Genomic DNA, 12,255 nt, shown 5'->3' with positions numbered 1-12,255 from the left:
AGCAAGAGAGTGCAAAGAGTGTGAGAGAGGTGAATTGTATATATATATCGGTTAGATAATTGTATATTATACATATGCATTTGTATATATGGCAAGCGAGATTGGGAGAGGGAGGAGAGAGGCGAGCGAGAAAGGGCAGAGAGTGGGAGAGAGGTGAATTGTATATGTATATCGGTTAGATAATTGCATATTATACATATGTATTTGTATATTCTGGCGAATTATACATATACAAACGTGGCTAATTATACAAACTCGAAGTCAGCCCACGTAATTAATGTATAATGTTAGTCGTGAGTGGTAATTATAGCAAACTATAGCTATGATGAGTAATTAAGTAGTATAAATTTGCTTAACCGCGTAATTTTCTCAATATTAATAACCTAAATAGCAGATCTAATTAATATACATGGAAATGAATCATTAATATATACACCATAAATATATATGTATGCTTTAAATACAAAAGGCTTATTTATCATACATATACTATAAAATATATATTTAATATAAGTTATTTTCTACAAAAAAATAAATTCTTTCGATATAATAAAGGAAAAATCACCCCATATACACATTTAAGAGCCAATGTTACAGGTTTTAAATTTACTTTTAAAAAATTCTTGCTTATAATAGTTTAATTACGGGTTATAATATATCACTAATTATTTATAAATTAATTAAATTTTACTTTATTAAATAAGCATTTTTTTTTAATTTTATATTATTATTAAATTATTTAAATAAAGAATACTCCATAATTATCTCTTACACAATTATAGAGATTTACATTGATTACTGTTCTTTTTTTACAGTTACAATTCACACCCTCACACCCCATGTCAATTCCACGTTAAAAAAAAACATAAATTCATCTTTCATCTCTTTCATCCATACTCCATTGAAGTCGGTGTTTCAACATCTAAAAACTGATTAGGAGAAATAAATTCTCCATACAATCAAAACAAAAGGGCAGATCTCTAAGTTGTAATTTTCAATAATTTTAGTATTTTGGAGAAACCCTGTTTGATAATTGTATTGCAAGAAAGTTTATTTTATCATTTTTATGGAGGTGAATCAGAGGTGTTTTGAGGTTGATCCTTTCTGAGTTTTGCTGATTTGAGTTCTTACTAAATGGGGAATGGTCAAAAATTGAATCTTTATTAATTTTGCTAATGTTTTTGGGAGATTTATGGCCATGTGTAGTGTAGTTGGAGTTTATTATAGGAGGTAAAGATGTTCTTGAAACCTTATGTTGTTTGGACTCTTGGAAAGTACTGTTGAGTGTGTGTTGCATCCTCCAAAAGTTAATTGGGTTTTTTACTACATGGGATATGGTTAAATCAATTTAGTAGATTTTTTTGTTAAAATTATTATATTATGCATATTATTGATATGAAAGCTGACTTAATATACGATTTATGAATATGGTATGAATTTTGTCTAATGTTGGTATAAAATTTGGTATAAAAATGGTATGATGTATTACTTATATTTGGTGTGAAGCTTGTTTAAATCTGGTATGAAGTTGGTACACAGTTTAGAGGAAATCTATTTTTTTTCAAATTATTCTCATTATGTCTACTAATCTGGCATGAAACATGAATAATATTGGTATGAAAGCTGACTTAATATATGATTTATGAATATGGTATGAAATGTGTTTTAACAGTGGTATGCAATTGATTTATTGTTGGTATGAAAGCTGACTTAAGTTGTGTATTATTTTTATCAAAAAATGGTATGATATCAGTGGTCCAATTATGTGAATTGATTGTAGTTTGTTAAATCACCCATTTTTTTTTTTTGTATAAATTATGACTAATGTTGTTATGAAATTGATATTTTCTTATAATACCTGTTTTTTTATAATACGAAGGTTTCTTTTTCAATTTCTCCAACTAGGTTGATGGCAATGCGGAAAAACAAAGAACGATGATGGCGCGATCAGTGAGAGTGAAGTAACTGGGACTGTTGCTAGCAAATTTGATGGTTCCCACATAGCAAAAGAACATGCTCTAGATACCAGCAATTATCCTACACCAAGACTATGGAGAGATCAAATATGATATAGTTGATTGCAGCTAAGACTCTTTAGTATTTCATGTCTTTTTAACTTTTGAACGATATATATTTGTTTTTGATACAGTTTTAAGTATTGAATTATATAGAATATGCATTGTTTTCTTCAAGTCAGTTATCAACTACATATGAATTACAGATTGACTCTCATAATTTCAGGATACTAGTTATATACAGACTGCATATCAATTGGATACAAATTTCTGGATATCAGTTATATACAAACTACATAACAATTGGATACATAAACAATATAGTTTTGATATTTAATTGGAGATCAAAATGAACACCATATAATTGGTATCCAAACTGTATATAATTAACATCCAATTATTCATACCAACATTTATTCAACCTAAAGGATCTCATCTGCCACCATGTTTAATTAATACAGATAAGCAGTACTCGTCAGTGACAACAATCTGGAAAAAAACCCGAAGAGAGAGTAACGTAGAAGAAAATAGATAAAATCAGACTTTTTAATTAATTTTAACAGATTAGAGCGAATTAAGTAAACTAAATATTCCTAATTAGTTTGAATCTCCTAAATTTATGCTAATTAATAATTATCATCAATCAATTCAAATTTTATTAATACACCTATTTCCATTTTTTTCTTCAAAATTGATTTATTTTCCTTTTTTTTCTTTTTATATTTTTTCAAAATAGATTTTTACAATTAATTAAAAATCTTTTTTTATTTAATAAAATGTTACAACCTGAAATATTTTATTGTTACAACTTGAAAGTTTTATTCTGATGCTATAACTTGAAAATATTAGTCTAATAAATGTCATATATAAAATTTTCACTATAATAAATTTATACCATGAATATTTATCCCATAAATTTACAAAAAAAAAGAACGTAACAATAATTTGACGTTGCTATAAATTATATTTATACCATAAAATACATCATATATTTTAGACAAAACAAGTCTATATATTAGGTATATAACTAGAACAACATATATTCATATTTAATAAATAAAAGGATAAATTTGATTCTTTTCCTTCTTCAAATATTTCATCAATCTCGATTTATATGACTCACTTTTTAGTTAATCTCCAAAAAAAATACATTTCTAATAACAATATAGCTTTAAAATGCCTATTTTTTCTTTAATGAACTGATTCATAGTCATACAAATATCTAGGACTTATTTTAGACCACAAGTTTTTAAAGTTTTTTTTTAAAAGAAAAATCATGTCAAGTCAAACTACATCAAATAAATTGAGACGAAAAAGTACTATTTTACAATTTAGTTTCAAATATATTATTTTTTGGAATATCAACGAAATAATGTGCCCAGTTAGTATTTCAACTTTTGTTAGGTAAGTTTTTATGATATATTACTAATAATTAATAATGTGTAGAAAAAGTTGCACAATCTAGCTAGTGATATAAATAGGTTTTTTTTTTCTTTTGACAAGAAAAGTGAAGTTGTTCCTTTTTTTACTTTTTTTCTTATCTTCCATTTGCATGCAAGAGAAATAGGAAAATGCTATAGTCAAACCATTTTAATTTTTTAGCATGGATTATCGACCCATCTTTCCAGTACTAGAACATGGGTCTATGACCCTATTTTAAAATTATTATTATTATTTTTTATTATTATTACATTTCTTTAATTTTATATTATTGTTATTACTTTTAACACTATTAACATAGTATGTGTCTTGTTTCAATAATTTTATCATAATTTATCTACTCTTATATTCTTTTTAATTGGAATTTGTTTTGACAAAGTAATGTTTATTGAGTTGAGGATTTACGGGAGACAACTTCTCTACTTTATAAAGGCAAAAATAATATTTGCATTATTTATCTGTTTAAAATCTAATTTATAAGGAAACACTAGATATGACATCCATTAAACTTTTATATATAATTATTTTAGGGCAATGCCAAATGACCAGAAAAATTGGTTAGAATATGGCCAGAAATTTAAAAAGTCTATAATATCCCTTTTATTTTAAAATAAACTGATCTTTTTTCTATTTTTTAATTAAAAGGTATTAAAGTTAAAAGGGTAAAAATGTTCAAAAGGTAAAATAACATAGTGTGAAATATGTTATTTTACCATTCTGGCCAAAAGAATTTTTCCATTATTTTATTATTTCTTTGGTTTCAACTTTTGAAGATTTTTAGTTCAATCTTCATTGTGATTTTTGTAACGACCTGCTTCCATCATTATAGAAAAGCCAATGAAGAAAGAATTTGAGCCAGAAAACTTCTGAGCAGCGACTTGGAAATTTTCAGCCTAGGCCAGACTTGGACAAAATCTGAGTCAGGTGAGGTCTAGGGAAATCTGGTAATGGATGGGGGATTTAATTATGACTTTGATCATGTGAGTGGATAGCCAAGACGTTAAGGAGCATGTACGGCTTTACGGAATCGAATTCGGGCGAGTAGAACTCCCGAAACTGATCGTGGCGTGAAAGGTAGTTTTAGAACGTCCAGGTTTGAAGATGTGTTGTGAAATGGGAGCTTGGAACTCAAATTCTGAGCTTTTGTCTCCGTGCAAGCCGTCGGGGCAGGATTAATCCTGCCAGGGCGGGGCCGCTGTGGCGGGATGGGGTTCGCCGTGGCGGGCCAGTCGAGAATTAAGTCTAGGGAAAACCCCAAAATTGATATTTTCTGCAAAACTTCGTTCTTGAGAGCTAAGGGATGGCCCAAAGCAGTTTCTTATTAGTTTTCCACGATTTTTAGCGCTAAAGGTAAGTTAATTACTCCCTAATCCGTATTTCGATTCTTATAACTTAGAATCTTGGGTAATTATCATTGGGGGGGGGGGGGTGGTGGCCTAAAGTTAATGGTGAAAAAAATCCCTAGTTGAGTATTAGGATCTTGGGTTTGGCCTTGGATTGATAGTTTGATTATTATCCGGGTAAAATAAGACTTGATTATTGATCCTTGTGTTAATTACTTGTTTATAGACCAAGAGCGAGCTGAAAGACTCTGAAAAGGGAAGGCTCACGTGTCTTAGGAGTATTCGATTTCGAGGTAGGTGATGGTTCGATTTCCTGTTGTGTGATATATGCCGGTTAATTGCTTCATTGTATGTGTGCATGTATGTAAATGGGGAATGTGAATCAAATCTAATGAAATGATTATGTGTGGACAGTTACATGCCATGAACCTATTACTTGATTGTATGACTAGTACTGTTCATTATGGGTGTGATTGTGACTGTGGTTATGTTGACTGGATTGAGTGTCACGTTCCGACACATATATTGGATCGGGTGTCACATTCCGACACATCTATTGGACCAGGTGTCACATTTCGACACATGTATATTGGATCGAGTGTCACGTTCCGACACATTAACAGTTTGAGCGTGGTTCTATGAGAGGACCACTTGTGATTATTATGTTCATATATAATTGTCATTGATATTGGGAAATTGTATGTTGCTCCTAAAATGATAACTGAACTATGCATTTTTGTATATGTGTATTTACTGTGCTGTAATTGCTTGCATATATTGTGCTTACTGGAGTAGCCGCGTGATCCCACCAGTACACCGTAGTTTGTGTACTGATACTGCAGTTGCTCTTTCTTTGTTGATGTTTAGTTTTCGGGGTTGCACCCCCTTTTCTTAGACTTGTTGGTTAACAGAGTTTTGGTACAATGAATTTCAGTTCTAGGGGTTGAATTTCCGCGATAGTTGTTGTTAGACCTTCAGAGTTTATGGAAACTCCGTATTTATTTGAAAAAAAATAAAAAAAATGATTACTTTCCACTTTTATACCAGCTAAAAAAATTAAAACAAAAAATAAGTTTTTAAGATATTAATATTTTATTAGGAAAATAATGTGTTTAAGAAGAAAAAAATGTTTATTAGAGAAAAGATTAAAAGCCACAGAAGGGGCATTCTAGGATCAAAATATTAATGATGGAAATATTTTTGGACCAAATTATTAACGAATAATATTTTTATTCAATTTGACATAATTTAAGAACACGTGTGACCTTTTTTTGTTTAAACTATTTCGGATAGTAGATGAGATGATATTTTAATTGATAAAAAAAGATGAAGAAAAAAAATTACTTTCCACTTTTATATTAGTTAAAGGGATTATAAAAGAAAATAAGAAGAAAAAGGTTATTTAAAAAAAATATTTTATTAGGAAAATATTGGCTTGACAAAATATTTTTAGGAAAAAGGCATTTTAACCCAAAAGTAATAATGAAAGTATTTTTGAACCAAAACATTAATGACAAGAATATATTTAGATTAATTTATTAATAAAAAATATTTTTATTCAATTTTATATAATTTAAAAGAATTTTTAACTTTTTTCTATTTAAACTATTTCGAATAGTATATAGGAATATATTTGATCATTTTCCCGTTCTTTATATAACTAAATTAGAGTAGAAATATTTTATCTTTAGCCTCTATAAATTGCATGTCTAGTATTCTTCTCTATATAAATAAAAACACCATCTTCAAAGCTCTTTTTTTCCCCATTAGTTTCATCAAAATTAAGAAATACCACCAATGACCATTTGGATTTCAAGATCAAGAAGAATCTTTAACCATTTTGTTCAAAGGGCTTGTCCTTTGTCCCTTCTTCACCCAAGAGGTTCAAGGCCATTTTCCTATTTTGAGTCCAACCAACAAGAACCACAATGCTATCATGAGGAGGAGGATTATCATGTTGATATTAAACATGATGAGAATCAAGTAATGTTTTATCAACTCTTTATATAATATATACCATCACTACTATGTGGTGATGATATGAAATTAGCTATGTTGGTAATTCCTAGTTAATTTGTCACTAAAAAGCTCCTAGCTAATTGAATTTTCTTATAATCCATTGCTAATCTGTAGTAAAATGGGATTAGCATGAAATTTTTGCTATTTATCAACTAAACAATTTTGTCTGATTATATCTACATTTTTATTTCATGTTGATTAGTTAATGTTCTTTGATTTTTATTATTACATATTATTTTCTTTGTTTTGGTTATCATATTATTTGTTGTTGCATGGTGGGAAACAAATAATATTTTCATGCTGATTAATTAATAGTAATGTTTTCATACGGAAAATTAGGAAGTTTAATTCTCACTATTTCAGTGAGAATATATTTTCCATTATGGATTTTTCTAGTGAGCTGATTAGGTGAGAAATGAGAGGGAAAATCATGTTCTGTAGCACAATTTTTCCACTGATTCGCGGTAGGAAAAGACTTTGTTTCCAGTAATGATCTCAGACCAATCATCCCACCACAATCCATGTTGATTGCATTCCTTATTGACGTTGATGTGACATGAGCTAGCTTGACCATCTCAAAAGGACACAATCAGGTTCAAGTCGAGCACGACCGTCATTTCTTTCTTTTAATTCTAAGAAGTTGAATAGAGATAATATATAGTTTGATATTGTATTCAAAATATGATAATCTAAGAAGGTTTTATATTTAATATTTAATGATTTTCATCATTTTAATGAAATTTTTAGATAATACTATTTCTTATAAACAGGCCATGGATTTCCCAGGAGGAAAAATCCCATTTGTTTCTCAAATGAAATTCATTTCAGAGTCATCAGAAACAAGGTTAGCTTGTTATAGAGTTCTTGACAATAATGGCTCTCCAATTCCAGGCAGTGTATTTGAACAGGTAATTAATTCTTGTTTGGTAGAATTTTCAATCTATGTATAACTAATACATAGCAAATCATATGGTATTAATCCTTTAATTTGCATGTTTTACTATATATGTAAGTTTCTGCATTTAGTAAGTAATTATTTAATGGAAAAGACTCAAATATGTCATCAAACTTTGAGAAAAGGCTCATTCATGCCATTATTATTTATTTGTTAACTGAAATGGTGTAGATGAGTCAAACTTTTAATGAAGCACATATATGAGCCTTTTCTCAAAATTTGATGACATATTTGAGATTTTTTTCCTTTTAAAAAACTAATTTAATAAAAGACATGACTGAATCATAATTGACCACGTGTAAAAAATAATTTTGCAAAATTGAAACTATTTTCAAATAAATAATGACATGGATGAACCTTTTTGCAAATGAAAATAACACAAATGAACAAAACTTTTAACCAATGACATTAATGAGTTTTCTCTCAAAGTTCGATGACATATTTGAGGCTATTCCCTTCTTTAATTCCGACCTACTGCATGACATGTATATGAACACAAGATTCAACCGCGCGCCTGCATGACATGTGGTTTGGTGCTTTGTTAGGTGAGGAAAGATTTGGCAGTGAAGATGTATAGTACAATGGTGACCCTTCAAATAATGGACAACATTTTTGATGAAGCAAAAAAACAAGGGAGGTTATCCTTTTATATGACCAGTGTTGGAGAAGAAGCCATTAACATAGCCTCTGCTGCTGCCCTCACCCCAGATGACATTGTCTTGCCTCAGGCAATTTTTTGGCCGTCTTATTTCTCAGACAGTCGCTCAACTAATAGTTATTATCTCAAAAAATCACCTTTCTTTGTTGAAGAAAGCTAAAATCAAGAAGAAAAATGACTTTCTAAAATAACAACTGCTTAGTTGAGTAACCATCATCTAACATATCAACTCATAAAATGCACACAAGTAATAAATAGAAGAAAAATGAACATTAGATTTATGAGGTTTGACTAAAATCTGCTCATATTCTCAAGTAAAATAGGGAAAATAAGTTTGATGTATTTTTTCTAAAAAATAATTTAAAAAATTGCGTGTTTAGCTCATAAAAAAGAATCAAGCCCAAAGTTACAGATCGTGCTGAAGATATAAATTAAGCAAAACTAAAGTACCTGACCACCCACATGAACTTGTCACTATGTTTGTCCTAATTACTCTTAAATTCGACTTCCCTGTTACGTGTTAGGTAAAACGCTCTGCCTTGCAAGTACCTTTTAAAATGGTAGATGAAAATGTAAACACACATTTTTATTATGATTGCAGTATAGGGAGACCGGTGTTTTGTTATGGCGTGGCTTCACCCTGGAAGAATTTACCAGTCAATTGCTTGGAAATAAGGGTGACAATGGAAAAGGCAGGCAAATGCCAATACATTATGGTTCTAACAAGCTCAATTATTTCACTGTCTCTTCAACTATCGCGTAAGAATCATTTATCATTATGATTCAAATTATATTTATGCTTCACTTGAGTCGAGGGGTAAGACTGCATACACACCATCCTCTCCAGATTACACTGAGTATGTTGTTGTTGTTGTATCGTCTAATTAAACTACTTATATTGTTCATTTCACCAGCACACAGCTTCCACAGGCTGTAGGCGCAGCTTATGCGCTGAAAATGGATAAAAAGGAGGCTTGTGTTGTCACTTATTTTGGAGATGGTACCACTAGTGAGGTGATTTTGAATAAGTACTACTCCCTAGTCCCTTCGCGCTATCCCTTAAGAAACTACTTATTCCTAGAAATTAATACGGAACGGAGGGAGTATAATTTATGACTTTTTCGATAAGAAGATAAGGTAGTTTTATTCAATGAGTTTTTGTGTTGAATTATTTTCAGGGAGATTTCCATGCTGCTTTGAATTTTGCGGCAGTTCTTGAAGCTCCTATTATATTTCTATGCCGCAACAATGGATGGGCCATTAGCACCCCTGTCGCTGAGCAATTCCGAAGTATTCCCCTTAACTCAATTCAATATGTTTTAAGGGTGAAAGATGTTCAACGAAAAATGTTTTCTGTAATAAGTTATTTTCTAGTGTTTGGTTAGTCAAGAGTCATTTTCGAGAAATATTTTCTGAAAATGACTTACATCATATCAAACACGGTTCCTAGCTATCTCAGATAACTTAAGCTACATTTCTCCTAAATATTTTCCAATGGTAGGTGATGGAGTCGCGATTAAAGGGCAAGCTTATGGAGTTCGAGGTATTCGTGTGGATGGCAATGATGCTCTTGCAGTTTATAGTGCTATTCGTGCAGCTCGCGAAATGGCAATAAAGGAACAAAGGCCAATAATAGTAGAGGTGTGAAATTCAGCTATTCCTATTAGGGAAATAGGCTTGATATACCCCTCGTTACAAAAGTGACTCAGATATACCCCTACCGTTACAAAAGTGGCTCTGAGTCATTTGTATAACAGTAGGGGTACATGTGTACCACTTTTATAACAAGGGGTATACCAGTTCTAAATCGCAAAGTTGAGAAATATATTAGGCCCTATTCCCTTCCTATTATTCCTGTATAAGGTTTTATGCTTATAGAACTTACCTTTTGTAACACTTATTAGGCCATGGCTTATCGAGTAGGCGACCATGCATCGTCTGATGATTCAACCAAGTACCGATCCAGGGAGGAAATCGAGTACTGGAGAAGACGATGCTCAGTAGCCAGATTCAGAAAATGGATACAGAAAAATGGTTGGTGGAGTGATGAAGAGGAACTAGAATACCGGGGAAATACCAAAGAGCAGGTTCAAGATTCAAAATCCTAAAATGTATTTGATTTGAATTTTGTTCTATTTTATTATTTGTTGATTTTTAAAAAATTAATGTAGGTGTTGCAAGCACTTGAAAGAGCAGAGGAAACAGAGAAACCTCCCTTGGCAGATTTGTTTACTGATGTTTATGATCAAATCCCATCAAATCTTCAAGAACAAGAGAGGTATATTAGAGACGCGATAAAGAGACGACCAAATGAATATCCTTCTAATATACCTCTATAGGCTATATATGAAAATGGTAATAGATAAGTGCAGGAGCTTGCACCATTTTCAATTTGAAAATGGTTCCTTTGAATTCCAGTAATATCCTCTATGTAATATGAATATACGATGCAGTTGTGGGTGTGTTCGTTAGTATCTTTTGCAGAAAATAACAAATCTGAAATTAAGTTGTTGCCGTTAAAGATCATTTTTGGTATAGTGAACTAATCAAACTAACTGTTGTGCCTAGTATTTTATTTTCCTTATCTTAAAAGTTTCCACTTTTCTCTCTTGGTATAAATGGATTCACCAACTGCAGAACAGAACAAACTAAGGCTACTCTAAAGAATCATATATACCTACTAGCTAGAAAACATAGAAGAAGAAAATTTAGATTTTGAAGGTAAAGAATCATCATTCAACAATGTGTAGTAGGGATAGAGGATTCAAAAGCCTTTCCCTAACCATGGTGCATGGGCTTTCCAAAGACCACATTTGGCTAACAATTAATTCAATGAAACCATAGTACATAAAATCCCATTACTAATAGTCGTAGAACTACTCTTGTAGTTTCTTATCCTTCAATTTCTACCACTATCTATTATTTCATGTAGTTTGTTTGTAATATTATTTTTGTTGTAGTTAGTACTATTCTATTATACTTTCATTATGTCTTTTCTAGACTGTTTTTCCCTTGAGTCGGCCCAAGTTGAAGTCAAACAGGAGGAATATTGGGGTCCAAAGTTCAGCCTTGAATAAGTCCAAAGTGGTGCAAAAAGAAGGCTCAAAAGGAGGCTAATTTCAGCCCTTGCGGAGCTGAAAATCCACATGGGGCTCAAAAGCCACTACCAAGAGAGCCCACAAAGTCCTTAATCCAGCCACAATTTTTAGGGTTTTAGATTTACCCTAGCCACCAGGCTAGAGTTTTATTTTATTAAGTTCTAGATTATTCTTTTAGGGTTTTATTAGGGCTAGCAGCCACCTGATTTATTCTATAAATAGGCGTGTTTTCCATTCATTAAAAAGACATTACATTGATATTAATAATATTTGAGAGAGTTCTTTTGAACCTTTGTAACTTGTTTTTGAGAATTTATCTTTAAATTTTTACTAGTTTTAAAGTTTAAGGTATAAAGTAATTTCTTCTTGTGATATCTTGAAGTACAGAAACCCTATCAATTTGGTTAATTACATCATATCCTAAAAGTTTCTCAAATTAAAATAATTTCAATTTTTTTTTGAAAATTTGCAGATACATTGCTTCTTCGTCCGATACATAGCAAACAATATACATAACTATAAACCAGATTGCTATTGATTTAGGTTTGGATGATTTGTGTTATGCATCAACAATAACATTAGTATCAAATACATAAATATATTTGATAGAGATGGAGTGATGTATCCGTATGTTAAGAGAGAAGGAAAAAGAATTTTTTTTGTAGTTAATTCAAATGGTAGAGATTTTTTGAGATTATGTTATCTTAAGTCGTAATTGCATAATTTT

The 12,255-nt window shown here is 30.9% G+C and overlaps 1 protein-coding gene across 1 annotated transcript; it reads left to right on the top strand.

Annotated features, from left to right (window-relative positions):
* Positions 1-7,587: 7,587 nt before the first annotated feature.
* On the top strand, positions 7,588-10,769 carry LOC125820483 (2-oxoisovalerate dehydrogenase subunit alpha 2, mitochondrial-like). Its single transcript, XM_049499924.1, has 8 exons — positions 7,588-7,725; positions 8,318-8,500; positions 9,032-9,189; positions 9,345-9,444; positions 9,609-9,720; positions 9,932-10,071; positions 10,335-10,517; positions 10,602-10,769. Exons 1-8 carry the CDS (start codon positions 7,591-7,593, stop codon positions 10,767-10,769), a joined length of 1,179 nt encoding a protein of 392 aa, XP_049355881.1. The 5' UTR covers positions 7,588-7,590.
* The last annotated feature ends 1,486 nt before the right edge of the window (positions 10,770-12,255 follow it).

This window comes from Solanum verrucosum, unplaced genomic scaffold (genome assembly GCF_900185275.1).
Source record: "Solanum verrucosum unplaced genomic scaffold, falcon-dt-bn FXZP01000229.1, whole genome shotgun sequence".
Classification (NCBI taxonomy): Eukaryota; Viridiplantae; Streptophyta; class Magnoliopsida; order Solanales; family Solanaceae; genus Solanum; species Solanum verrucosum.
The sequence above is the reverse complement of the archived record's forward strand: the minus strand, read 5'-3'. Positions and strand labels throughout refer to the sequence as shown.